Source organism: Camelus dromedarius, chromosome 4 (assembly GCF_036321535.1).
Source record: "Camelus dromedarius isolate mCamDro1 chromosome 4, mCamDro1.pat, whole genome shotgun sequence".
NCBI classification, from domain to species: domain Eukaryota; kingdom Metazoa; phylum Chordata; class Mammalia; order Artiodactyla; family Camelidae; genus Camelus; species Camelus dromedarius.
This window is the reverse complement of record NC_087439.1, coordinates 6,077,524-6,100,469: the sequence shown is the minus strand read 5'-3', so window position 1 is coordinate 6,100,469 and position 22,946 is coordinate 6,077,524. Positions and strand designations below refer to the sequence as shown.

Here is a 22,946-nt window from a genome sequence, read left to right as displayed (position 1 = left end):
TGTCAGCATCAAGCCAGTCTCTCTTCTTCCCCCACAATCTCCACCCCCAACTCACACACACAAGCCAGCCTCCCTCCCCAGCAAGCTGGGCTATCTTAAAGCAAATCCAAGATGTCATAACATTTCGTCCATAAACATTACATATTTATATCTTTAAGAAACATCTCTTTGACACAACATTGTAAAATGACTATAACTCAATAAAAAAAAAGATTAAAAAAATAAAGAAACATCTCCAAGAGATAAGAGCGCTTTCCTACTAATGTAACAATAATTCTTAATATCATCAAATACACGGTGTTCAAATTTCCTTACTTAGCTCTTAAATCTCTTCATCTGGGGGGAGGGTATAGCTCAGGGGTAGAGCACGTACTTAGCATGCACAGGGTCCTGGGTTCAATCCCCAGTACCTCTATTAAAAAAAAAAAAAAAGGCAAAAAATAAAAAAAGGGTATGCTCCCAGAAAAAAAAAACTAAAAATAAATTTTTTTTTTAAATCTCATCTAAAACAGTTCCCCCTTCCTTTTTTTCTTCTTTCTTGTCACTGATTTGTTGAAGGAATAAAACAAGTTATTTGTCCTGTAGACTTTGCACTCTGGATTTTGCTTGTTGCGTCCGCGTGGAGTTTTCACATGTCCCTCTATACCCTGTATTCCCTCCCTATACACTGGTCGTGGACCTAGAGAATTAAGTAATTTGCTTTCACTTTCTTTGGCAAGAATGTGTCACAGGTGGGGTTGTGCACGTCCCGCTGGTCACACCAGGAGGCTCCCAAGGCCCGGCCACCTCTCTTTCTGTCCTTGGAGACTAAGCAGTGGGCTCAGGTGTGACCTAACCCTAACCCTAACCCCAGGTAGAGCTATACTCCCCTAGAGGTTGCCTTGGAGAATAAGGGGTCACCTCAAGTTACTGAGTCTCCAGATTTTTAAATGTCAGTCTGGAACAGAATAAAATTTCATCTAGTTATAAAAGTTAATATATACCCCTGTAATCCAACATCTTGTCAATTACTATGACATAATTTCACATGTAACTGTACACGTTTTTACAGCTCTCCTATTACAGTTATTCCATCATCACATAGATTTCAACATGATTACATACTTGAACAAACATGGCATGTGAAGTGGATATTACTTCTATTTTATTCTATTACCTTTTTTCCCCCTTAAGAGGTACTGGGGGTTGAACCCAGAACTTCATGCACACCAAGCACGTGTGTGCTCTACCACTGAGCTGTACCCCCACCCCCATTTCTATTTTATTTAAGGATTATCTTGCAGAATGACTAAAAAGGGGAAGAAAGATTTATGGTATATATTAGTAGGAAAGTGATTTGGGGATAAGGATTATGTAAAGAGAATTATGGGATTGAGGATAGGCAGTTTCAAGCACGATGGTGCAGAGAATATTATGAAATTGGGTTTTTTATTGGTGACCAGCAAGTTGCATGAACAGGAACAGATGCTCAAAGACTCCTTAGAGTCAAGCCTGATGTCAGCACCAACAGCTGGATCACATTTCCAGTTTGGACATTTAAAATAAGACTACGAAGAAGAAAAATATTATTTTCTCTATTAGCATGTCCTTTTAGGTATTTATTTTTCCTTGAAATAAAAATGTTCTAAAGTTACACTGTTTTCCACCAGCCTCGTTTAATTCCGTTTTCTCACCGTAGGCAATGAAATTTCACATGCTCAGCTTCTCCATTCTTACACATGTGCTTCGGATTTCGATTTGCTTAGAAAATGTGATGATTCTTGACTCAGCCAGGAATTTTATTTCTCCATGATTATTTTCTTCAAACAAAAAAACGTAAGATTCGCCTTCTTCAGCAGCTAAGATTAGAATAAGAAGCACTGGTTTGGAGAGGAAAATAAGAGCATGGTCCTTTTCATTCACAGGAGCTAAATCTGGTGCTTTGTGTCCCCTGTGGTGCTTTCTTCCCATAATTACGGTATTACAGAGGCATTCTTAATGGTCTCCCTTCAAATTAAAAAATGAGAAGTTGATAACTGCGTCCAAACGGAGTCCTGAAGCAGGATCAGAAGATGTACATTCGAGCACTGAATTTGTAAGCATGCCGTTTCTTGGCACAAACACATAGGAGACCAAACATTGAGCCCAAGGGTAAGACACTGTATGAGGCAGGAGAACTCAGTGCCCCTGGCTTTTAAACAACTGTTTCTCCAAAGAAAAGGCAACTCTGGTAGGCAAAAGTAAAACAATTTTCACACACTATTTGGGTAAAGATTCAAAAGTCTCCCGGAACTCAGGAGGCCAGTCTATACCCAAGACAGCCCCTAAAAGTGGTCCACCTCCTCCGCCGCGGTCATCGGGGGCACAGGAACGCCCAGTCTGTGTCGGTCCACTGGCTGGGTTAACACTCCAGGCTCACTTTCTGTTAACAAAACGCACGTGGATGGGCTCCCCGGGCATCAGAAGCCCGTGGGTTTTTGCATGAACAGTTTTAGTCCAAGGAGATGTTCTGATCTCAAAATGTTGCAGCAACTGAGAAGAGAAACAGAGAGAAGAGATTCACCACTGGGACAGCAGAAAATCTGCAGTCCTGCTTGAGTGCCTGCTCCCCTGTCCAGCCAGGGCTCCGGGGAGCCGAGGGAGAGAGATGTGGGTGTCGTGCTGGACACCGCACAGAGTCACTCGGTCACTGGGAAACAAAGCATTGGGTCGTCCCCGAGAGCCTGCAGGTCCCCTGAGCAACTCTGAGGCCAGTGTGACAAAGAAATGCAGGCAGAATATTCAAAGGCCTAATTCTAACTCTGCTGCTCCTACTGTCGGTCGAGAGAAAGAAAGAATCCAAACAGCAAGGAGGAAAGAGAAACAAAGTGAACCTGCGGCCACTTCAAATGTGGTACAGACACAGTGGGGGGACATAGCTGTCAGACAGAGGCAGACCATCCAAACAGGCTTCAGCTGTCACGGTCCCTAATCTAAATATTCCTACTTTGCACCTTTGATTGAGGCGGGAAGCCTCATAAAAAGACCCGCAGGACCCCTAGGCAGGGCCGCTGCTCTCCTCCCAGCACCATCCGGTTCCCTGGCCCAGAGGCTCTATCTCACTTTTTGCCTCTAAAGTGGCTAACTTACACCTAGAATTCTGTTGGTCCCCTGAGCTCACTTCTGATTGGTTATTACTCTCACTTCTGATTGGTCCACTTCCCTAACTTCTGATAGGTCCATTTGTAGTACTTCATTTGCATGGAGCTCACTCCTGATTGGTCTACTTCTACAAAGCTTGTTCCTGGTTGGTCAACTTCTGTTGTACTTTATTTGCATATGATGTTGCAAAGTGTAAAACTGGCAGCCTATAAAAGGCCTGTGTAAACCCACAGACGGGGTCCAGAGTTTGAAGTGTTAACTTCTCTGGGCCTGCTGGCGTAATAAACCTGAGTTCTCCAACTCTCTGAGTGCTGCTTGGTCTCTTGCTGGGATCCAGGTTGCTGTCACAACTGAGGTGTAACATATTTTTCTGCAACATGATCACATTTCTCATTTCTACAGTTGAAAAGAACCACCCTGATCTCTCAGGGGAAACCAGAAATTATCTACAGGACCAGTTTTAAAGAACCACTAAGTATCCATCAGCCTAAAGCACCAATCTCCTCACCAACTGGCCCTGGGCTGATACTCAAGGTCACCTCCAGGCTTAGGGAATAAAAGGCAACCTGCTCTAAAGACCCATGTCAAAACCAGGTTGGTTCCTGAAAGGGAGGCAAGGCATTGCTCACGAGCCTGTGAGGCCAGTGCAGGGTGGCTGACTAGCCCTGACGCCTCCCCTGCTCCAACCACCCAACAGGGTGTTGGTGATGGAGACCAGACATTGTCACCTGTGATGCAGGCCCCCCCCACCCAACTCCGACTCTCCAGCCTCATCTCCCAGGCAACGCAGCAGGACCCACTGATGGGTCCTCAGGGGAGCTGAGGTCTGGAGGTGGGGGTGGGGGTCAGGCAGGGGAGAGGGCTACAATAAGGACACAGGCTTAGCTCACTACTTTGTCATTGTTAGAGAGCTGAGCTGAATGACCCGTACTTAGGTAGTTCGAGAACGTTCTGATATCAAGATGACCTCCCCTCCACACCCAACCCCTGACCCTTTGTCCCAGCCTCCCAGCACTGCCTGCACACTCCCACGTGGCAGAGGGAGAACCCACACATCGGTCCCCTCACTATGAGGCCAACATACCACACGGCCTTTTTTCCTTTCTAAGTGGCCATACGTGCTCACTGAAAAGTGAAACCTACATGAGACATAAAAGCAAAAAACAAAGCTCCCCCCCTCAACCTTCCACCTCAAGTCTCCAGCTCCCAAGGGGCAGGGGTGTGTCTTCTAGACACTCTCTGTGCAATAGGAACATCTTGTTCCCACCTTAAAGAAACACATGAATATTGCACCATTAAAGCTGTCCCTTCCCTTCCCAGGGGGGCCACAGGCGAGCTTGCTGTTCTAGACCCCATTTTTTTGGTTAAGGAAAGCCCTCCCATTACTGGAGAGCTAAGAGATTTTCTTCATAAATGAGGGTTAACTTTCATCAATTATTTCAAGAGACGGTCATATAACATTTCTCCTTTAATCTGTCATTGTGGTGAATTCTACTGACACATTTTCTTGAGGTGAGCCATCCTTGCATTCCTGAACGCACCTGATCTGGTGATGGTGCATTTGTTTCCTCCATTGCTGGATTTGATTTGCCCAATTTTTCATTTAAAATGGCTTTCATCTTTGTTAATAAATCGGATTGGCCTGTAGTTTTCCTTTCTTATGCTATCCTTCCCAGGTTATGGCTATGAAGAATATGCAAGTCTCATAAAAATATAACTTCCTTTTTCTAGTCTTTTTGCACAAGATGATGATTATCCCCCATTCAGTGGAGGTTTGATACAACTCGCAATAAAACTCCAGGCCTCGGACATTTCAGGGGTAGATCTTTTCACCACCGAGTCAATGTACTCAATATCTGAGGTCTATTCTCTTTCTTTGGAGTCAGTTTGGGTAATTTACATTTTTTTCTAGTACACTGTACATTTGATCTATGTCTTCAAGTTTATTGGTTAAAAAAACCCATTTGCAGTATCTTCTTGATTAAAACAACATCATCTACTGCATTAGTCGGTATGTCTCCTATCTCTTTCCTGAACTGTTTATTTGTGTCTTCTCTTTTTTTTCCTTCTCTTGGCAATTACAAATAATAGTGTTCCCCTTCTACATTTGCACAAGTAGAAATGAGGACTCGAAGCAAAAACTTCAGCTGGTGCATTTGTGAACAGAAGCAAACAAATAAAACCCCCATCGCCACCACCAAACACGTTTCTGGCCTTCTTCCTACCCCCTCCCATCCGTTTCCCACGCTGACCATCCAGAATCCCTCCCAGGCCGGCCAGGCCTCCCCATCTTGTATGCTCTCTGATGCCGACATCCATAAAGGTCCCAGCCCCCAGGTGCTCTGCCCTGGGCCAGGTGAGGCCACAGGAAGCACCTCGTGACATGTGGGGAGAAGGCAAGACTGAGTCACCACACCCACAAGGGGCCCTGCGCCTGCCCCACTGGAACTGCAGCCAGTGGCTCCAACTCCCTCAGCCTCAGCTTCCCCACCAGCAAAATGGGGAGACAAAGTTACCAGGTGACCCCTTCATGCCTCTATCACTTGGAGTCAAGGATGTCAACTCCCGAATCTTGGGCCAAGGTTTCCTGCAGCAAACAGAGGTTCACACAGGCAGATCTGTCGCTGCCACAGACGTCTCTTTTATAAACTTTCCTTCGGACAGGACTGAGTTCCTGCTGCAGCCAGAACTCAGACACTGTATGTGCACACAAGTGTACACTTTGCTATATAGAGGTTAGCGTGCAAGGTATTCTCTAATAAAATACTAAGCCTTCCTGATGCTTCAAAACCCAACAGGCTGAGGACCACCTCCCCGTGTGAATGGCTCATTTGGGTGATGTGAGGGGCTGGGGGCCCAGTAAGAGAACAAGTGGGACTTCCTCCATGGTGACATCCGGGAGGCGGGGGCCTGAACCACAGACGCAGACACCACAGCGGGTGGAGGTGCCCCAGTGCCCCACCAGGTGCAGTGTCTTAGACCCAACGCAGCCCACGAACCAGAATTGCCCAGAGCCCCACCCCGGACCCACAAATAGGTTACTCTCTCTGTGGCCAGGACCCAGGAACCTGCATTTTGAGGGGTTCCTTGGAGACAGGATGCTCGTATGGTTTGAAGGCCGCTCACAGGACACCTCCCACTCACCTCTCTGCAGGGCCCCCACGTGAGCACATGGGCGCCCCCCCCACAGCCACACACATGTCCAAGGAGGAAAGAAACAGGGCAGGTGGCCCTGGGGGCTAAAGGTGGCTCCTGGGTGGGTAGTGGGGGTTAACCTATAAAAGGGATTTAATTTGAAGCTTAAAGGTTTCAAAGTTTTGTTTCCTTTCTCCCCCAAACCCTGATTCATGGGAGCCCAGTACACGAGGCCAAGCCCACAGGCCAGCTCCCGGCCCTACCTGGATCACGGCGAGGTGGATCTCCAGTTCTGCAATCCTCCGCCCGATGCAGCTGCGAACCCCATAGCCGAAGGGGATGGATCCAAAATTGTCAACCCTGTGCAGGTGCCCCTCCCGCAGCCAGCGCTCCGGGCGGAACTCCTTGGCCCGAGGGAAGTTCTCATCCTCGTAGGACGTGGCGTAGTGGCAGAGGGCCAGCTGGGTCTGCAGAAACGATGTTCATCAGAAAAGGAAGAAGGACCAGAGTCAAGGGCAAGTGGGGCAGAGGCCGGAGCCCCAGCTGGACGGTCCCTCCCGAGATGCTTCTGGCCGGAAGGAGCCACAAAGACGCAGACCCAGGATGCCAGCTCCATCAGTTCACACCCCACCCTGAATGAGCATCAGTGCAGCCATGCAGGAGGCAGTCAAGCCCTTCAGAAACCCTCCGTGGGGAGACCTGCTGCTTCTGGGACTCAGGCCTCCGGGGACGGGGCTGAAACAGGTCTGGGAGGACAGAAATACCTGGCTTTGTTTTTGCCAGAGCAACAGCACCATGCACCTCTCCAGGCTCCCAAAGCCTGACCTTCATCATAAAAATATATGCAGAAGAGAAGGTACCCTAGAGGTATTTGCTTCAGTACTAGGACTCCTCAACATGGAAGCAAATTTCCAACCCGACCACCCCTGCACAGCCCCGCCCCGCCAAGTCAGCCCAACTCACGCCTCTGGGAATCAGGTACCCGCCGACAACCAGGTCCTCCTGGGTGACCCGGCCATTCCCCGGCAGCACTGGAAACAGCCTGGAAAAAAGCCAGCGGGGAAGGGAAGGGAGGGGTGACTTTCAAAATACTTTATAAACATTTCAAAGTCTGGCCATATTGCCATTTCATTTTCTAAAAAGTCACACAGGGTACGGTTTCAATCAGGAATTCTTGCAAAGACCTTCACAGCTCCTTAGCTTTGCCTGGGAAGTATCCTGGGGAATGTGGAAAAGGTCAAAAAAAAGTTTTCAACACACAAGGCAAAGGCTTTAATGTGCCACTGTGCATCCAAGAGGAAAAATTCCGAGTTTGTGAAATTTACATGCGCATGAGACCCCCTTTATCAGGGAACAGCTGACAGGACTCAGGGCTCCAGGAGATACATTCTGAGAAATGCTACTTCAGTTTTCAGATCACCTCTGGGAGGCAAGCCTGCCAACACTCTGAACAGAACTTGAATTGACAAATACCACTTAACACAACTGGCTTTTTTCTTTTTTCTTTTTAAAGAGTATCATTGTTCTGTTTTATTTTATTTTATTTTTTATTGAAGAATAGTTGTTTTACAACGTTATGGGTTTTTTGTTTTTGTTTTTTGTTTTTTTGAGATTAAACAGCGTGCTGTGATTGAGGATGCCACACAATTTGAAATATCATTAAGTCAGGTTTCTAAGAATGATTTCATTGTGTCCTCTGTGAAGAATCTTTGCTCCTTGTCGTGGCATGTCCTCCGCAGAGGGATGCTGTGTACAGGATCCTGACCCTCAGAGGAGGAGGACACTTCACCCCTCACCTGATCCCACCTCCCACCCAAACACACCCAAGACTAGGTGTATCCCTCACGTGCCGGCTTTTCCCAGGGTCAGTAAAGCCCCGTCCAGGAGTAAAGAAGCCTCACTACTGGGTTTCTCCAATCCAACTACGGATTCACATGGGGACCACAAGACTTTGTAAGCAAGTCTGGTAACCAGCCAAACAGCCCCAAACATTTCCTGACGATCAGTTTTTATTCTGCTTTAGCTTCAGAGGAGCCCCCTGGAAAGCACCAGGGAAGCCAAAGGACTAGCGTGGATGCAAAGTTTGATGATGTTGCTAAAGATGTTTATGAAGAAGTTCACGTTTCTGTGCCCTGACCAGGGCAGAGAGGAAACAGCGATGGCCAAGAGGACCTCCTTCCTAAACTTTCCAGCCACTGAGGGGAGATGGAGTGCCTGTTTAGGAGCCAGTTTTTAAGTCAAAAGCACAATCATTATGATACAGAATCAGAGACTTAAGGGACATGGTTTTCCAGCTGAATTCGGGTGAACCTTTTACCTCAAGGTTTCCTTAAGCAGCGCTCGGACCAGCGGGACTTTGGAGACATCGGCCCCCGCGGGAACATGCCTCTCCCCCAGATTCTTCACTATCTGCCGGTACACAGCCTGCTGCACCTCTGGGTGCCTCGCGAGGAGGTACACAGCCCAGGACAAGGTGAAGGACGTCTGAGAAAGAAACACAGGCACGTCGGTGAGGAAAACCAAGGACTCCAGCAGCTGGAAACAGCAGACGAGGAGTCACATGGCAAAAAGCGTAGGAGCAAAGTCACACTCAGACAACGCTACCAGAGCATCTTGGTCATCCCCAAACTAAAGATGACTTTCCTTACCTCCTCCTAGAAAAAAACTACCAAATGTTTTTGGGAAGTAGCATCACCTGTGTGAGTCACGGCCTCTTTCAGTGAAGAGTTACAGGAAAAGTTATTTTGGAACTCTTAGAAATCACTTAAGAGCCATCTGCCTCATCAGCGGAGCCTGACAGGGCACAGGGATGCTGGTCATGCCTGGAGGTGGTGCCTGGAACTTTCTGTGACCTTCATATCCTAGGTTCCAAGATTTTCACTAAAATCAACACTGTTATCTATGTGACTGTATTTCACTGTCTTGTAAACCAAGAAATTCCATAGTATATAGATGCCCTTTCTTCCATCTGAAAAAAAAAAAAAAAAACCTGCGGGAGGGTATGCTCAGTGGTAGAGCACAAGATTAGAATGCACAAGGTCCTGAGTTCAATCCCCAGTACCTCCTCTATAAATAAATAAATAAATAAATAAATAAATAAATAAATAAATAACCTAATTACTTCCCCCCTAAAAAAATTTTTTTTTAATCTAACTTAAGTAGGCCATATTGATATTATTTCTCTGTAATAGATACCATATGTTTTTGGAGAGCAAGCTCTCCTGTAATGCATAATTTAATGTGCAAATTCTTTTTTTATAAATGATAAGGAAATAATTTAGATGCTGTCTATTATGAGAACAAAAACTTTCTATTAAAATCACATTTCCGCGTAAATCCCAAAGGTGGTCTATCCATGTAATGAAATACTACTCAGGAATTAAAAAAAAAAAAAAAGAAGAAGAAACTACTCTTATGTGCAGTAATATCCAGGAATCTCAAAATTATTTTGCTGAGTGAAGGAAGCCAGACACAGAATACATGCTGTATGATTCCATTTATACATATTTCTAGAAAAATGCAAACGGACATACAGTGTCAGAAAGCAGATCGGTGGTTGCCGGGGTCGGGGCCGGGGGTCTGGGGAGGAATGGACTGACATGAGGGAAGGAACTTGCAGTTATAGTAAATCCAGGATCGCGATTGTGGTGCTGGCTTCAAAAACGATTCCATCTGTGCTTATACTGTTATCTGCCAACAACCTGTGTCGAATTATACGGTTTCAATGGATGCTGCTTATTGCACATAAATTATACTGCAATCAAGCTGATTTTTTAAAATAACATTTTTAAAAAATTAGTATGAAGTTGCAATTGTTTTATCACCTGAGGGATGTTCCCCCCACCGAGGAACTGTTCGCGTGGTGATGCTCTTGGTCACCACCAGGGGGCGAGAGCACCGTGCGTCTGAGTCATTCCGTTCATTCACCACCAACAAAACTACAAGAAACATTCACGCAGAATTTTCACTGATCGCATCTATGAGTTTGCATGATAGTGAGGTCTGGAAGTCACTCTGGCTTATACATGAGTTGACTTGACTTTTATGCCAACTTCACAATAGGATACGGAATTCCCTCCAAATCAGTTGGCAGTGATTTGTTTCATTCTTTTTGTTGTTGTTGTTCACCAATATTTTTATTTAAAGCTTAAATCTTTTCTTTAAATGTAAATCTGTTCATTAGAATGCATGTTCTCTTTCTTACATAAATCACCAATAATTGATTGTCTGTAATTGCATGAGGCTTTTTTTGTTTGTTTGTTTGTTTAACCTTTTTTTAATTGAGTTACAGTCATTTTACAATGTGTCAAATTCCAGTGTAGAGCACGATTTTTCAGTTATACATGAACATACATATATTCATTGTCACTTTTTTTTCACTGTGAGCTCCCACAAGATCTGGTATATATTTCCCTGTGCTGTACAGTATAATTGTTTCACTCTACTCTTGAGGCCTCTTGATCATAATATATTATTCATCGGCTACACTAATTGAATCTCCTCGCTAGGATTTTATTTAGAGTTGATACGCACACATATTCATCAAACTGCTTAGTAAACACTTCTTTCTTTATGCTTCTTAGCAGGCTTTGGTTTTAAAGTTAGGCTGCCTTTATAAAATGAACTGGGGAGTTCTCCGTGGCCTGGAATATTTTAAAAGACAAGTAATAGGGTTTTGTTTTGTTTATTTTTTAGCTTCAATTCATCTCTAGTTTCAGATATGTTTTGGGGGGTGGAGGGAGATTAGGTTTTGTTTGTTTGTTTTTATTTGAATGGAGGCACTAGGGACTGAACCCAGGACCTCGTGCATGCTAAGCATGTGCTTTACCACTGAGTTCAATCCTCTCCCCTGAATAAAAGGGTTTTTATGTCTGTGCCCTCTTCATTTCTGATATTACGAAACAATGGACAAACGGCTGCAAAGAAGGAATGATTCTTAAACTTTACAGTGAACTCTTACTTTGTGTGCATGATAAGAGATTGTGGTCATGTTCTTTATAGAATCTACCACATACCTTTATTTTATATGTTACAGATATTAAAAACAAAGAAAATAGTCTTCTCCTGGGGACCTGCAGCAGCAACGCAGACGTTCAGCCATACAAACATGTATGGGGGCTCTACATCTCTGCCACCCATCAGATTACCCAGAAAGGCCACCGTGTGCTCTGTCTATTGAGAGAAGAGGACAACCGACGACTCACCGTGTCAACGCCAGCCAGGAGCATCTCCGTCATGTTTGCGTAGATTTCCTCCAGCGTCAGCTCCTGACTGAGGAATAGGCAGGTGAGCAGCCCCCCTCTCACTCTCTCCCCTCGGTCCATTTGGCACTGTATTGCCTTCAGCTTGTTGTCAACATGAATTTGGCCTGTTTGAAAACAGTGTTTCTTTTGAAAAAAGTTGTGGTTAAGAATAATCACTTCAGATGTTCACAGCAGTGCTATTTACAACAGCCAAGACATGGAAGCAACCTAATTCAGCAGATGACTGGATAAAGAAGACATGCTGTATTTAGAGAATGGAATACTACTCAGCCATAAAAAAGAATGAAAGAATGCCCTTTGCAGCAACATGGATGGACCTGGAGATTATCATACTAAGTGAAGTAAGTCAGACAAAGATAAATATCACGATATCACTTATATATGGAATCTAAAAAAAAGACACAAATGAACTTATTCACAAAACAGAAAAAGACTTATAGAAAACAAACTTGTGGTTACCAAAGGGGAAAGGTAGGGAGAGGGATAAACTGGGAGTTTGGGATTAGCAGATACACACTACTGTATATAAAATAGATAAACAACAAGGTCCTACTGTACAGCACAGAGAACTATATTCAACAGCCTGTAATAACCTATAATGAAAATCAAATGAAAAAGAATATATACATGTATGAGTATAACTGAGTCACTACGCTGTACACCAGAAACTAACACAGCATTGTAAGTCAACTAGACTTCAGTTTAAAAAAAAAAAAAAGGAGAATCTCCAGTCTGCACTCCTTCTTCATCCTCTCAATAACTTAACTCAGTCTGTGGCAGGTTCAGAGGCCAAACAAGCCCCAGTGGATTTCCTGTCAACTCTGGAACTTCATTCATACACTCGTTGGTATAAATGAATGAAAGCTGGGCACATCCTTCTCTCTGCTAGACGGGGTGTTGCCAATTCATGAATCATTGAAGAAGGCCAATTAGATCCTTAAGTTTACTCCAAAATAAAAAAAAAAAGAAAAAGTTAAAGATAAGCTAAATATGTCCTCCTTTTTAAAAATAAGATATTTGTAAATGTTTGCTTTACTGATGAAACAGCCAAAAAAGCTTTGGAGTGACAAGAATACAGATTCTTTTTTCTCCTGCTGTGCTTCGAGAAGGGAGAATGAACTGAGGGAAAAGACCGTGTTACTATAAAAAGAAGCCAAGATATTATATACATCAGAACTTATACATTCAATGAATATACAAGAACTTATATGAAACTTATATGTTCAAATGAATAAATATACCTTCAAAGGACACCCTGGGATGCGTCTTTCACTGTTCACATTGTTCTAAACATTTTGGAAATCTCTTTTTTTTGTTTTGGAAATTCTTTTATAGTAAAATTTTTAGCCACATAAGAAAACTAATCTTGCTTTGCAGTCTCACCTTGGGCTTGAACAAAACAGTTTTTCCTAGCTTGTTTTCCACCAAGTGAGAAACAAATGAATTTCTCTGTCCCCAAAGCTGCCACTGAGAATGTTCAAATGAACTTGCACAGGCACGAAATTCTATCTGCCTTTTAAGCAATGACAGAATTATTGGACTAAAGGCGTCACCTCCCACAGATGACATTTACATATCACTGCAAGCATGTGTATTGAAATAAAGAGTTTAAAAGTGAGAAATCGGTCCCATCGCTTGTGGTCACAACCCACATGCTTTTTGCTCACTGGAGAAACAGATCTAAAAGCTCTGGAGCCCCAATGGCTCATAAGGACATCGGGTCATCCTCTGCAGGGAGACCCACTGTCCGCATGAGCGTTAGACACACAACTAGCTGGAAAGTCAGGTCCACCTGGGTGTGCAGAAGTGGCCCCCACTTTCTCTTACTGAATTTGAAGAGTCCATCCCAGGACCTGCAGAACTCGCGCCAGGGCTTGGGGACAAGCGGGCGCAGCCACCGGGGGATGGCGCCCGCGTACATGGAGGTCCTGAACATGCTGAACATGAGCCCCAGGGCCTGGATGTAGTCCTCCGTGGGCTGTGGGATGCTGCTCTCCAGACAGCCCAGACGGCTCTCGTAGAGGATGGTGGCCACTCCTGCATGGGAGAGAGGTGTCATTTCAAAGCCCTTTTTCACATAGACTGGTCACAGCATCGGCAGACGATACCTGGCCACAGAAATCACTTTCTAAAGTGGTCCAGGTGCCCTTCATGAGGCCTGCCGCTCCATCACCGGAGGTCTCCTCCGCCAGGTCCTGATGCACCGGGGGCCGTGTACACAGCGCTGACAGACCCTCTGCCCCATCACACCCCCAGCTCAACAGTCTGTCCAAGACCTACCAGGCGAGACCCCCCAACCTTTCTGCCCAACTTTGGGGAGTTGAAAGGTGGCTCCTCCTGGCCACACATCGGGGAGCCCCCAGCCCAAGAGCTAAGAAGGCAGAGGAAAGGGCCTCCAAGCACCAAGAGCGGGATTTTCCGGTGGGTTTACAACTCTCTTCTCTGTTGATTTTCTTACTATTTTCAGAGAGCGTGCATATCTGAACTTTAAAAAACTGAATTTGAAGTTAAACTCATCTTTTAAAATAGGAAAGCTGATAGAATTCTCTATATATTAAAAAAAAAAAAGCCAGATACAGAAAAGAATGTGTGGTATGCGACCATTTATTTTTTAAGTAAAAAGAATATTCACAGGGGAAGGTACAGCTGAGGGGTAGAGCGTGTGCTTAGCATGCATGAGGTCCTGGGTTCAATCCCCAGTACCTCCATCAAAATAATAATAATAAATAAATAAACCTAACGACTTCCCCTTGCCCCTGCAAAAAATATTCGCATGTATTTCTCTGTATGTGCGTATAACATCCCTTGAAGACACTGGTGACCTAGCTGGGTCAGGAGAGAGGGAGACTTTCCAATGAATATTTTGGTTTTGAATTTTTGAGCCACGAGAATACTACTCATCTAACATGAATTTTATTTTATTTTTTTAAATTTTCTTTTGGCAGGGCAGGGGGAGGTAATTAGGTTTATTTGTGTATTTATTTTTAGAGGAGGTACTGGGAATTGAACCCAGGACCTTGTGCATGCTAAGCACGCACTCTACCTATGAGCTATACCCACCCCTCAAAAGACTTGTATTTGAAACTAAGTTTCTGCCACTAAAAATGGGGGTAGTTTTCGGTTTCCCCATTTATAGACAACCCCGGTTCCATCAGCATGGCCAGGATCACATGGATGTATGTCTGGGGCTTAGCACACCGCCTGGGATGCAGGAAAGCCCCAACGAGTGACAACGACTATTGTTTGGCAAACGTCCATTCTTCCATCGTTCCCACCTCCTGACTTCACCTCACCTTCCATGGAATATTTGAAGAACAGGTCATTGATGTTGGTCACAGTCTCTCCATCTTCTGCCTGGTTCTTGAGGAAGTAGATTCTTTTAATTAAATCGGCAATAACTTGGTTGATTTCTCCCGAAAAGGGGGCCACATCTTTTGGTTTCAGGATTCTTTGTCTCAACACACTTCTCATCTTGAGCCACTGGTCACCTTCCCTAGAATGAAGTGAATTTCCAGTCATTTTCCTTGTATTGGTAATCTGGGAAGGAATTCAGAGGACCCCAGCAGAAAAGAAGCAACACACCTGCCCATCCACGTGGGATAAAGGCAGGGCCGACACTGCAAAGAGGAGGGGTAACCTCAGCCTTGCAGTCTCATTAACACTTGAGCTGTTGCCCTTGAAGCAAACTTTAAGGGAAAAAACTGCCACCAGGAAGCAACTTTATCAAAAGTAATATTACTGCTTTTGAAACTCTTGCAGTAGTATTATAGTAAAGAGACACAAGACTGCTCTGATGACCGAAGGACAACAAACTACACAAGTAAACTCCCGGGTCCTGAACTGATCTGAACTCCTGCGCTCCTGAGCCTGCAGCCAGCGCCAAGACGCCCTGGTGACGGCACAGAGTACTGTCCCCTGCCCTCCGAGGGCTGGACAAAGGGAGAGAAGCTGTTTGATTACTACTCTTAGGACAGAAACTGAGGGACAGTGGTGACACCCAACCACAATTTCTTTTTACTTTATTTGAGAAATTGATGGTGCTACTCCCCAGTTCATGTGTAAGGACATACATATCAAAAGAGTCAAAAATAGAATTTCTAAATGCAAGTGATTTGGACCAGGAGATCTACAGATGCTCCATATTTTCCTCTCTGTCTGCGAGAGTGCCAATTAGCTCTTGGAAGGCACAAAGATGTATAATCATCGTAGTCTGTTATGAGACAGGAAAACCATCACTTGGCGATGGACGCTGGAAGTTCGTAGCCCCTGCAGGGGGTCTGCTAAGACAACTCAACCAACCTCATCCCTTGTCCACAGACAGGCACTGTGAGCTCAGCCCCCTTGGTGGTCACTGAACGGACACCAGAAGCCACAAAGCAATGCTTGAGAAACAGTCCCTCCCCATCGCTGGGCTAGTGTGACCCCCACCTCGTCCCCACCACCACATCTCTTCCCACAGGAGGAAGCAGAGAGCCCCCAGCTGGGCTCTGGTGCCTGACTTCAGGGGATCCCACAAGAGGCTCTCCTGACACTTTTCCATCAGGAGTTAGGAGCCCAGTGTTCAGGGAGGGGGCCTCCCTGGGCTCCCATTCCCTGCTCGTGCTCAGCCCGGCCCCACATACTCACGCCGAGATGAGCCCAGTAGATCTGCCTCGTAAGTCTCGGTACTCCTGCCAGGACCCCATGTTGGCTCTCTGGGGCGCAGCCCCCTCCGCCCGCAGCACCTGAGCCACCAAGTCTCGGTCTGCAACAGACACTACAAACTGAGGACCAAAGTGAGACTTGAAGATTCTTCCGTACTCCCGAGTGTGCTTCTGCTGCAATACCATGGAGAGACCGAAAAAGGGAAAAATACACAGACATGACATACCTTTGACACAGACATTCCTGTGGGTTAAGGGGGGCAGAAAACTGGGGCAGAGGAAGCACTACGTTATACAGAGCTGAACCAGGGTGGTAACTTTAAGTACTCCTGAGAACAATATTTTCACATCATTACTCACATTTATAGAAGTCTCCTGAATTTCTTAAGATATGCATTTAAAAATACCTTAGATGTGTGAAGTCACAAGAGAGAAATGTGGACCTAGACGAACTGCAGGGTCTTAACCATCCTGAGCCAAACAGGCTCTGAAACCCCTTCCCACGCGTCCCCAACAGCTCCCCCTGGCCGCCCCGCGAAGGGAGCTGCTGTGGACAAACTGTAACGGACCTATAAAATATGCCCGGCAAGAAACTGAGAGAAAAGACACCCAGATTGGAAAGGGAGAGGTAAAGTGATCTCTATTCATGGGTGACATGATCTTGTGTATAGAAAATTATAAGGAATCCACTAAAAAACTATCAGAACTAATAAACAAGTTCAGCAAGCTTGCAGAATATAAGAGCAATATGCAAAAATCAACTGCATTTCCATACATTAGCAATGAACAATCCAAAAATAAAACTAAGAAAACAATTCCATTTACAATAGTAAAAAGAATAACATACCTAGGAGTAAATTTAACAAAAGAAGTACAAAACTTATGCTCTGAAAGCTACAAGAGATCATTGAAAGAAATTAAAGACCTACAGAAATGGAAAGACATCCCATGTTCATGCAATGGAAGACAGTATTATTAAGATGGCAATAATCCCCAAACTGATCCACAGATTCAGCATAATCTCTATCAGAATTCCAGCTGGCTTTGTAGAAATTGACAAGCTTATCCTAAAAATCAAATGCAAAGGACCCAGAATAGCAAAAACAATCTTGAAAAAGAAGAACAAAGTTGAAGGACACATTTCCCTATTTCAAAGATTCTATAAAAGTAACGAAGACAATGTGGTACTGGCATAAGGATGAACATCTAAATCATTGGAATAGAACTGAAAGTCCAGAAGGAAATTCATACATCAATGGTCAATTGATTTTCAACAAAGGTGCCAAGACAATTAAATGGGAAAAAGCAGTATAATAAATGGTGCTGGGAAAACTGGATAGCCACAAACAAAAAATAAATGTATACTCTTATCTCACACTACATACAAAAATTACCTCCAAATGGACCAAAGATCTAAATGTAAGGGCTAAAACCATAAAACTCTTTGAAGAAAATATAGGGGCAAATCTTTATGATCTTGGATTTGGCAATGGTGTCTTAAGATATGACATCAAAAGGACAAGCAACAAAAGAAAAAACAGATGATTGGACTTCAAAATTTAAAAATTTTGTGCTTCAAAGGACACTACCAGGGAAGTGAAAAACAATCTCTAGAATGGAGAAAATATTTGCAAAGCACACATTTATGTCCAGAATATATTTTTAAAGTATTACAATGCAACAGTAAAAAAACAAAACAAAACAAAACAAAACTTTTAAACTGGGCAATTATTTGAATGGACATTTCTCCAAGGAGGATAAACAAATGTGTAATAAACACATGAAAAGAAGCTCAAGATCATTAGTCATTAGGGAAATGCAAATCAAAACCTCAATGAGAGAACACTTCACATCCACTAGGATGCTTAAAACAAAAGGACAGGTAATAACAAGTATTGGCAAGGATGTGGAGACATCAAAACCCTCTTGCACTGCTGGTGGAACGTAAAATAACGCAGCCACATTAAAACAGTCTTCATCAAACAGTTAAATACAGAGTTACTATTTGACCAAGCAATTCTCCTCCTAGAGATATATCAAAAAGAAATGAAAGCATATGTCTACATAAAAACTTGCACTGAATATTCATAGCAGCATTATTCATTACAGGCAAAAGGTGGGAACTATCCAAATGTCTGTCAACTGAAGAATGAGTAAGCAAAATGTGGCCTATTCATACACTGAAATATTATTTGTCCATAAACAGGAATGAGGTACTAATACATGTTACCACATGCCAAACTCTAAAAACGTGGTGCTCAGTGAAAGAAGCCAGACACAAAAGACCACATATTATATGATTCCATTCATATGAAATGTCCAGAGGAAGCCAATCTACAAAGACATAAAGTCAACTAGTGGTCACTTAAGGCTGGGGGAATGGGAGAGTGGTGGGGGTAACAGCTAAAGGATACAATATGGGGTTTCTTTTTAAGGTTATGAAAATGTTCTAAAACTGATTGTGGTGATGGCTGTATAGTCTAAGTGGATGAATTGTATGATATGTGAATTATATCTCAATAAAGTTAACAAAAAAAAAGGAAAGAAATCACAATAAATATAAATGGATTAAATTGTCCAGTTAATAATTAGGGGAGGAAGGGATGGAGGAAGAAAGTATCCCCCAGCAGGGCTCAGTAGGACACAGGCAGGGCAGAGCATGGGGAAAACGACCATGTCTCTCTTTGGCATCTGCTAACATTTCTTACCACCCCAACTCTCAACATCAGAAACAGCAGGCCATAGGGTCGGCTGTCTCTCTACTCTTCTGCTTTCAGGTAGAAGCTGTTTGCTGCTTTATGGTCCAAGTTAAGTCCTGCTGCCTGGAGACGGAGACACTAAGATTCAAATGGTTTGTGTCCTGTGCCAAGGGATCACTCTGCCTAACAAACAGGGACCCCAAAATAAATAAGATGGCTGTTAACAGGAACTACTGGGAGATGGGCCACTTCTCAGGCAAAGTCAGCTCCTTAACTAAAACAGAAGTTAAAACTGGAAGGAAAAAAAAAGGCAGATGGACACGGAGGCGGATAAAAACAAAAACAAAAAATCAGGCTGTACTGAACTTGTCATTAAATAGATAAAATATTTTTTTACCATATTTGAAAACTATCATCCTGATATCTCAGGTTCAGATTCCACATGAAACAGAGGAAATAACTTTTGAGCCCTAGAAACGCATCTGGGCAAAAATTGGGTGGGGATGATGTTGGGGGTTGGAGAGGAGGGGCCAGCTGGAATTTCAGTAGAGTGAAAATTGCTCCTCTTGAGCCACTTTTTTTCTGTGAATGAAGTTTCTGCTTCAACCGCAGCCATGGCCTCAGCACCACCATGTGTGCTAACAGTGGAGGGAATGAATGAAATTCAGACCAAAACCCAGGTAGGTGGTTACCAAAGGGTTCCTCTGTGATCTGGAGGTTAAAGGGTAAGCTTTGAACAAAAGGGGAGGAGGGTGTTCTTGTAATAAGTCAAAAGGCCCAGATCCCAGAAATAAGAGCATGGGCTGGGGTAGGTCCCCTGAGAAAACCACGAAGGTAAGTGAGAAGGCCCAGATTTGACGACGCTGAAAGGTGCAGGGTCACCTGGCAATGACAGAGTCAATCTGGGGTGAGCAAAGGAGGAAACGCAGGATGAAGATGAGACACCTTAGAATGAGTGGGTCCCAACACCCCGACAGGGTGGTTGGACCGGTTGGGTTCTTCTCAGTCCCTGCCCAGTCCTGGCTCCACGCCGAATGTTCGCCTGTCTTCCCATCACTTAGGGGTTACATAACCTGGAGCCTCCAAACCTCCGCTGTTACTTTGTGTTTTGTTTTTCAATCATAAAACACCAACAAAAAGGACTAAAAACAGACACAACGTGTCCTCGCAGCGTAAAGACACAGACCTTTTGGCCCACCTCGTGGAGAGGCAGGGAGGCTCCCACTGCCTCGAGTCCGCCCGCCCGAGCCCACAGCGCGCGCGGCCCAGGGGCCCCGGGGCACCCCCTGCCCGAGACTCCCACCCCCGGGGACCCTCCTGCCCAAGACCCCCTCCCCGGAGTCCCTCCCGGATCACTCCTCAAAGCCCTCTCCCCCGCGCGCCCTGTCCAGGAAACACTTCCCGGCGCCCTTTCCTCGGGCACCCCTGCAAGATGCCCCGGCCCTGGGGTCCCTCCCGGGCGCCGCTCCCTGCAGCCATCTCCCCAGCTCGCCCTTCCTGGGCAGGTCCGGCGCTTCCTCCTCGGCGTCCCCCGGGATCCCCTCCTCAGTCCCCGGTCCCCCCTCCCTAGGGTCTCCTCCTCTGGTCCCCTCCCTGGCGCCCCCTCCCAGAGCCCCTCTCCCGGGGTTCCCTCCGGCGCTCCCTGCCCGGAATCCCTTCCTCCGATCCCCTCCCTGGTCCTCCCGCCCCAGGTCCCTTCCCTAGCGTCCTCCCGGGATCCGCTCCCCGGGTCCCCTTCCCGGCGCTCCCTCCTGGGGACCCTTTCCTCGGCCCCCCGCCCCGGGCCTCCTCGCCGGCGCCGTGCCCCCACAGCGAGCCCGCTAGCCCTCCCGGCCCCAGCGCGCGGCTACCTGGATCTCGTGGATGCGGCTGAAGCCGTCCTTCCAGAAGAACTCCACCAGGTTGGCGAGGGTCCGGGGCCCGGGCATGGCGGCGAGGCTCCGGGGTCCCTGCGCCCGGCCCCCGGCCCGCGGCGCCCCGGGCCGCCCCGCTCCTTTGTCCTCGGCCCGCGCCCCCGCCGGGAGCCGGGCGCCCTCGCGCCGGGGCAGCAGCGGGGTGCAGCCGCCCCGAAGCCCGCCCCGCTCGGGCGCGGGGCTCAGACGGGCTTGCAGGATCCGCGCCAGCAGAGCCATGGCGGTCCTTGGCGTTGGTTGGTTTGTTTGAGCAATTTTTTTGTTTCGGGGGCTGCCCTTTGCCGTGGCTCTTGCTCCGTTTTAACTTGTACCAGCAGCGCTCCTTGGAACTCACGCGGCCCGAGCATCAGTTTACACCAGACCATTATTAAACGCTCCCTCCCCTAAGGCTGGGGAAAAGGGGGTGGTCTGTGATGAGACCGCAAGAAAATGAGGCGATTATTATTTTTTCTTCACATCAGATTAATTAAGCGTTCTTCGAGACCACAAAGTTTTAAGGTCAACCCCACTTCCAACAATGGCCCAAAAATGAAAAGTCTACTGGAACTTTAAAAATTATTTCCTTCCTGAAAGATCACTATAGAGAGTATATCAAGGAAACAGTTCGTGATTTCAAGTCCTACGATTATAACTCAGTGCACAAAAATGAGAACAAAAAAGCTGGATGACTTGGCCCGTAGTTCACAGGATTGTAACATGACCACATTATTATTTTATCACAAATTTCCGTGATGAAAATTATGCTGTCTCAATTGGTGGTTTTTATGAGTCTTCTTAATTTTAATCCCAGCACAGGGTACATACACACTGGAAGGGCTAATGAGGACGGGTGTTGAGCACCGGGTGTGTGATTTCTTTTTTAACATTTGCTGTTTTTCTGGTGTCCCACAGGGATGAGTCCTGCTGTGCACGCTTAGGAAAATGAACGACCTCTCTGTGAGGATGAGAAGAGAGGAGTTTGTCGACTGAGGTTCAGATTTCAGAGCCCAGCTGCAGAAGGGAAGGGGGAGGGTGGGGACCTGGCATGGGAGGGCAAGGAGTGTGTCATCTGGTTTCAGGAAGGGAGCCCAGATTCTGAACTGGTCGCTCAACTTACTCTGAAAACTTAGATCAGTGTTTAAAGATTTCACGCAGTTCATACTCCCACATCTAAAAGCCTTTTTTAAGTCTACAAAGTATTGTTACTTTTTTTGGCAAGTTAACCACCACGTATTTATTAAGAACTCGACCTATGTTTTACACATTTATCTAGATTGTGGGTGGATACAAAAGAAACATTAGGTGTGTTTCTTATCTGCAAGATAACCTTGAGGTTGTAATTGGTTAAGAGCAAATCTTATTCATATTAATTAATTAGAAAAATTGCAACTCTTTATATGACTTTATGGCATTAGACTTACCTGGAGGGCATGATAAAGCATTGATTGCCAAGATCCACCCCCAAGAGTTTCTGATTCAGTAGATCAGGATTAGACCAGAGAATCTGCATTCCCCAAAATTCCCATGTGATGCTAAATGTGGTTCTACCACACGTTTAGAACCACTGCTGTGTAATGGTTCTCAACCCTGGCTGCACATTAAAATCACCTGAATTTTTATTAATTAAAAAATGTGTATTGGTGAGTAGGCACCAAATCCACAGATGTATATTTAATTGGTGCGGGGTGGGGCACAGTCAAGTTCATAATAATGTCCATCCGCTGAAGAATGACTGTTCTCTTACTCCTCAGAGTTAGGACTCCCAAAGTGTTGTTACGTTTGATTAGTGGTTTACACTTTTACAGCTCTGCTGAATGTACATTTCATCTAAATAACTGTCAGTATGTACGGGAAGCAAAGAAGACCATAGGTATTCAGTTTCTAGAATTTGATTAATAAATACGTAGCAACTTTTATCAGTAAGGCACTATAGCTGCAGGGGACTTAAAGAGTAAGACACCAAACCTGCCTTTAAGGAGCATAAGAAGGAGGGGGATGGTGTAGCTCAGCAGAAGACCTCATGCTTAACACGCACGGGGTCCTGGGTTCAATCCCCAGGACCTCCATTAAAAAAAAAGTAAATAAATAAACCTAATTCTCCCCAACAACAACAAAAAAATTTTTAAAGGAACGTAAGAAGAAGAAAACTACACAAAGACAAACCAGCTTAGCATAAGGGCCATAAAGCTGCTC

The 22,946-nt window shown here is 45.3% G+C and overlaps 1 protein-coding gene across 1 annotated transcript; it reads right to left on the bottom strand.

Annotated features, from left to right (window-relative positions):
• Window positions 1-1,602: 1,602 nt before the first annotated feature.
• LOC105084485 (cytochrome P450 27C1) lies at window positions 1,603-20,993 on the bottom strand. Its single transcript, XM_031451208.2, has 9 exons — window positions 20,712-20,993; window positions 16,146-16,336; window positions 14,813-15,012; window positions 13,347-13,556; window positions 11,460-11,623; window positions 8,573-8,739; window positions 7,219-7,297; window positions 6,519-6,722; window positions 1,603-2,511 (listed from the first exon to the last, which is right to left on the bottom strand). The coding sequence occupies exons 1-9, from the start codon at window positions 20,991-20,993 to the stop codon at window positions 2,395-2,397; spliced, it is 1,614 nt and encodes a 537-aa protein (XP_031307068.2). The 3' UTR covers window positions 1,603-2,394.
• Between the last annotated feature and the right edge of the window lie 1,953 nt (window positions 20,994-22,946).